Raw genomic sequence first — 5,726 nt, forward strand, 5'->3', positions numbered from 1 at the left:
CACCACATACCTAAAATGAAAAGAAAAATATCTCTAGAAGATAATTACAAGAAATAATTCCACCCGAAGGCAATTATGTATAAAATCTCTACTGCACTATCCTCATTGTAATGGAAAACTGCTTTTTTACTTACTTGCTTGAATTTTCTTTTGAGAATATTGCCAGCCCTGCAAGAAAGAAACCTCTGTTGAGATGGCAGTGTTTAGCTGGATGTCTACAGACAGTGTGCAAATTAGATAAGGGATGTGGGGAACCCCTCAAGAAGTACATGTTTTCCATTCACAAATGTCACTGTGCCAATCTTAGCACCAACTGCTGGGCCACTCCCCAGATCCCTGAGAGCTGAACAGGACAAGCCTTTACTGCTATGTGGGAAAAGGAGTCAAATCTGAATTAAACAACAAATAGACTGAGCAATGGGCAAGAGGTGAGCTGGTGATGAGTCTCTGACTGTGCATACACAGCTGAGTTTGTGGGTCCAACTACACTACAAAAATGTTTGGAACAAGCTGGGCACCACAGAGGACTGAAACATGGGTTTTACTTACCCAGTTCTTTTTTTCTTCTGTTAATCCCTAAAAGGCACACTAAGATCTTACATACCCCAGGACTTTAAGCAGTATTTCAAACTGTTTTCGAGCTGGCTTCTTGACTCCTTACTGGTTGTTAATTGTCAGTAGCCCTCCTCCACAGGCCCTTTCTCGCGTTGATTTGTTATTTTAGGAATGACAGAAATAGGAGCCTTCATTTTCCTCGTAGTCCCCTTCCTCATCATGCACTGTATTATCAAATGACACAGCTTTGAACAGGAGCTGCTGTCATATGCTTCTTGCTTGCATCCTCTGATTTAAAAGCCTTGCATTTTTAACTGCAACCCTTAAATATGGTCAACTTTAGACCAGTAAAAAGTATATAGCCCACCTGAGTTTACATTATTGATTAAAAAGTTGATAGTGTTAAACATCAAAGGGAAAAAAAAAAACCAACAAGCAAATGTCTCTGGAATGAGTGATTTCAGGCCAGAGCCACCTGCCGGACCCACCTGTTAGCAGAAGCCCAGTTACCTGTAAGACCTCGGGAAATCACTTTCCGTGTCAAAGCAGCACTTACCAAGCTGAACAAGAGTGAAGCGCTGAACACTCTGCCTGGCCTTCACATACCGCTCGGCAGGGGAGTCAAACAGGCTAGGAACAAAACCAGAGTTGGGGAAAGGAGAGCAGACACACGAAAGTCTGCTATGCACAGGTTGTTCTCACAGGGCTAGAGCAACAAGCCTCCCTCACATTTCAAGTCCAACAGCTTTACCTGGGTTCGTTGTTTTGTACGGAAGTTGAATGCAAGCCAGTAAACTCCATATCAAGGGCTGTTGAAATGGAAAGAACACAAGAGAATCTGAAACTTGAGGCATGTGCTTCACCAGCACGAGGAAAGGGCTCTCTCAAACACTTATCTTCACCGTAACCTTTGTCAAATCACCGGCAGCAAGCCCAAGAGAAAAGGTTGTGGGGCTTACACCTCCATCTACCTCACCCCTGTGGCAGGATGAGGCAGGGACACCTCCCCCACGCCCCCCAGGAAGAGCCTGCCTCACCCTGTGCTGTGTTCGTGCCCCTTTCCCGAACCCCGTAACCCCCCAAGCCCCCAGCCCGCCGAGCCGAGGCCAGCACCGCAGCCAGGGCTCCCTTTCCAGCCTCGCCTGTTGAAATCCCCGCGCCTCAGCGCTCGCTGTTCTGGGCGCAGCAGCGCCATTATCGGCTGCAACACCCCTCAGCGCCCGGGTCCCTACGTCGGGCAGAGGCCAGCCGCCCCCTGCGCGGCCGGGCGGGGGCCGCGGGCAGCACTGGGGCCGGACGAGACGCCCCGAACTCTCACCCACGAAGGCGGCGCGCAGGATACGCCGCCTGAGCCGCGGCAGGCGCCGGGCAAAGCCCTCGGCGCCCACCTCCATCACCGCCCTCCCGCGGCCCGGCGCGCCTGCGTGCCCGGCGCTGTCCGCGGGGCGGGCCCGACCCACAGTAAGGGTTGGGAAAGGCAGCACCACGGGGGCTTCCAGCGCGACCTGAGCGGCGAGAGGAAAAGACGGGGAGGTTTAGGCTGGAAATTGGAGAGGCTGCGGGGCCGCCCCGCACAGCCCGCGCTCACAGGGAGCGCAGACACAGCTCCGGCTGCGCGTCTGCCGGAAATACAGAGCGCACAGAGGCCGTCACTGGCTGAGAGTTGTTGTTATTATGAACCAACGACTAGGTAAGAATCCAGTCAAACTGCGGTGTTTTTTTCATTATGTCAGTTGAACGGTGAGGATTTAGTACGGATGCCAGAACCGGGCCGGGCTTACCCCGCAGGCTGCTGTAGCCCGGCACACAACCGAGGCGTTCCCTTCTCCTGCCCCAGAGCCCGCAAACACGAGGCAGCAGGTACAGCACCGGGACACAGCTACACGAGTTGCACTGACCAGGCTGGCCTCCCTGAACTTCCCTGTCAGAGGGGTGCAGACATACTTAGTGTGGGGATTTCACAGCCTGGTCATGCTCGGGAGCTCTGCCGAGCCATCAGGCAGAGACGCTGACAGCACCTGCCTGCAGCACGCAGCCAACACAGGGAGATAATGGCGCTTCTTACTCCCTACAGCAGGCATTTGTGCAGCTTCCCTCCTAGACCTATCCATGTCGTTAAGCAGTTAGAATCTCAGATTGCAAGAAAGGTGCAAAGATGAGTTAGAGGAATTTAATCTTTTCACCAAGATTAGCACATTACTTCATCACAGTTCTCAACATTCATATAATGACTACATTTTGCTAGATTAGACTGGCAGTGTACAGGGATCAAATATCAAAGCATTTCCAGAGTTCAGGTTAGAACAAAGAAAGTCAAATCTTAAAAATAAAATATATTTTTAAAATGTAGAATTATTAATAAATTCTGTCAGGCTGAACTATGGTAAGTTTATTCTAGCCCTAAAGGTGTTGATCATTTTAGAATAAAGAATATGAAACACTTCTACCCATTTGGAAATATTTTATTATATGATGATGCATTTCAACTTTTGCCAGCTCTGGACCTTCCCTCTGCCAGTACACAAACCAAAAGAAGTGATCCTCATTCCTTTGAAAGTCTTCCCAACAATCTCCATTTTACTGATAGAGTCTTCGTGGCTCACGCAGAACAACACCACCCTCCTCCATAGCTTTCTCGAATTCCTGAATCTTGTTTAAAAGATAAACACAAATAAATTTAAAAAATTTTAAAAGCCAGCAGCACTGAAATATCGGTGGGGACACGTTACATCGAGGGGCAGAGGGTAACAGCCTCATGGAAGCATAATGCCAGGAACTGCAGCTTGTCAAAGCTACCCTGCTGAGTGTTGCAAGGAGGGATTGTCAAGCCACATAAGAAAATTAATGGTGAAGAGAAGTAAAATTAATACCTAAAAAGGAAAAAAGGGCCAAAGGAATAAGGAGATGGGTACTTGCCGAGTCACAATGGTGTTCCCAGGGGATAATGGCTTTGAAGTTCACAAAGTTGATTCCTGCTTCCAAACAGCGCTGTGCCATTACACGGCCAAGGTTTTTGCATGCGGCTACTCCCTTGGGACTGTATAAGTGTCTCTTTATGGCCCACTCTCGGGTAGAGGCAGATACCACAACATCCCCGTTAGAGCGCTCAACAAAGGCTTCTACGTAATGCTGCGTCCGCTCGAGCCGTAATCTGAGTGCAGGAAAGAAATAACATGGGATTATAATGTCTTTTCCAGAGAACACAGTCAAATGCTTACATTTTATTAAATAAAATTTAATGTACTGATGTATTACATTATATTGTAATTTTACTTATTAAGACATATAATAGGACTCAGTTGGGAGCAAAGGGTTAAAAGCAGAAGAATGGTGAGGAAGATTTGCTCAAGTGACCTTGCAGCTGGGAATGGAAAGGCCTGCAGAATAACATTGTGGGAAACCCCATGTATTATGCCTACTGATGTTTATCCTCTGTTTTGAGAAGTAGAATCTCTGTGTGGACATAACATAGGTGTTTGAAGAGACTTGGAGGCACTCTCATGGATGTGCTTGAGCTCCCTGTTTTGATAGGCAGAAGATCAAAGCTCAGAGATCATAAAAAGCATGGGGGAGAGCACAGCACGATGGTAAGCCAAAATGCTCTTAATAAATGGGTGCCAACAGCAGGCCCACCACCTGCACAGATCAGGCCTAACAATGCCTGCATTCCCACCTGTGTGTCTCTGCCTTGGTGTTGCCTTGGGATCCTCCAGTTAGAGAGGCAGTGAAATAAATGTACTCTTTGCATTTCAGCCGTAGTTTTGTGGTTGTTCCCGCTGCCTGCCTGTGTTGACTCACACAACTCCTGTTACTAGCTCAGAAGAGTGAAATTCCAAGAGCAACTTTTCATCAGTTACTCAGGGCCACAGTCCTACATTGCCTCAGACCAGCACCACTCCAAACTAAGCACTGTACACCTGCACAGTGTGGAACAGATCTATGTATGATGAGGAGAACTGCTCCAGCAGAAATGGAACTTTAAGGTCACTATGTAGTCCCTTTAAGGCTTGTGCTGACACAGCAGATAACTACTTCTTGACATCTGCAATTGGCAGAAAGTACCTCATAAGCTTCCACACATAACAATAGATTATTTATTAGGAGCAACTAGTTCTTATTGTACTGTACAGTATCGGCTTTCCTGGTATGAACAAACTGGATGGGGCTCTCTGCACAAGAACAAAATAAAGACTTTGAAATGCCAGCTTAAAATGAACTTAAAAAAAACAAACCAAAACCCACAAACATAAAACAACTCCAGACAGACTATTATGGTGCCTCAAATAAAACCGTGAAGCATGGTAAGCACAGGAGTAAGAGAATCCCGAGTTAAAAAGCTGTTGCTTAAGCAACATTACTGTTGCCTTAACAACAGATGGAAAAATCTTGACCACATATGCTGACTTTCACATGCTGCTAGTCCACTGTTCTCTGAACACAGAAGACACCTGCTGATTAGGAAACACTAATGTGATAACTGATTCAGCAACCCAAAATATACATTCTGTATGTGGGTTTCTGGGATTTGTTTTGGTATGGTTTTTTTCTTTTGGAGTCTTCATTTCTGGCAGTGACTTCCTGACTGACCTGTGCCAGAACTCACGCTTTGGCCAAGTTGTCTTCCAGCCACGCTCCTTCCTAGCCAGGGCCATCTGCTCCAAGTTCCGAGGATTTCTGTTAGTGAAGTTTGGGGCAACGACCTCATTTTCACTTGTGTCCACTTCGGGCTCAGTTTTCAGACTGGCTGTAGTTGATGCAAAACGAAGACCTTGGGAGGGAGAGCAGATAAAAAAGCACCAAAGATTAAAACAACATGTAGTGCAGACAGTAGAATGGATACAGTACAGAATGACACAGCTTAGAGAAGTCAGCAGGGCAAAATCATCTTGCTTTTAGTTTTTAAGCACTTAACAGGTGGATGACAAGACCTCGACCTGTTTCCCCAGTTTATGAGGTGAACTGCAAGTATACTAACGCCGTTTCTGAGCTCGTACATAAAATACAAACTCACGCGTGACTACGACCAAGGCTTTACAAAACACTGAAAGCGAAGTACACAAGGAACCAGAGACATCACTACCAAATAACAAGGTATAAACCCTTCATCCTTGGCACAGCAGCACCGCCAAGACCCCCGGCCGCCGGATCGCCCCGGGAGCACGGAGGTCGCG

General features: G+C 47.2%; 2 protein-coding genes across 5 annotated transcripts in view; both read right to left on the reverse strand.

Moving 5' to 3' along the window:
• PNLDC1 (PARN like, ribonuclease domain containing 1) overlaps window positions 1-2,006 on the reverse strand; it is a 12,283-nt gene extending 10,277 nt beyond the window's left edge. For 2 of the 4 annotated variants that reach the window (XR_001863750.1, XR_001863751.1), the window contains exons 1-4: window positions 1,874-2,006; window positions 1,307-1,364; window positions 1,112-1,185; window positions 135-168 (exon numbers count right to left, since the gene is read on the reverse strand). Coding sequence is in view for 2 of the 4 variants with exons in the window: in XM_017739532.1 (XP_017595021.1) it covers window positions 135-168; window positions 1,112-1,185; window positions 1,307-1,364; window positions 1,874-1,949 (242 nt within the window). In the remaining 2 variants the exon portion in view is untranslated. The remainder of the gene's footprint in view (window positions 1-134; window positions 169-1,111; window positions 1,186-1,306; window positions 1,365-1,873) is intronic. The other 2 variants (XM_017739532.1, XM_017739531.1) reach the window with 1 other exon arrangement.
• Window positions 2,007-2,999: 993 nt separating this feature from the next.
• The window catches only part of MRPL18 (mitochondrial ribosomal protein L18), a 5,039-nt gene continuing 2,312 nt past the window's right edge, over window positions 3,000-5,726 (reverse strand). Inside the window, exons 2-4 of the mRNA XM_017739423.1 lie at window positions 5,143-5,447; window positions 3,472-3,706; window positions 3,000-3,204 (exon numbers count right to left, since the gene is read on the reverse strand). Coding sequence (XP_017594912.1) covers window positions 3,133-3,204; window positions 3,472-3,706; window positions 5,143-5,447 — 612 coding nt within the window. The 3' untranslated portion in view covers window positions 3,000-3,132. The remainder of the gene's footprint in view (window positions 3,205-3,471; window positions 3,707-5,142; window positions 5,448-5,726) is intronic.

The sequence above is a fragment of the Corvus brachyrhynchos genome, unplaced genomic scaffold (genome assembly GCF_000691975.1).
Source record: "Corvus brachyrhynchos isolate BGI_N302 unplaced genomic scaffold, ASM69197v1 scaffold14, whole genome shotgun sequence".
Taxonomy (NCBI): Eukaryota; Metazoa; Chordata; class Aves; order Passeriformes; family Corvidae; genus Corvus; species Corvus brachyrhynchos.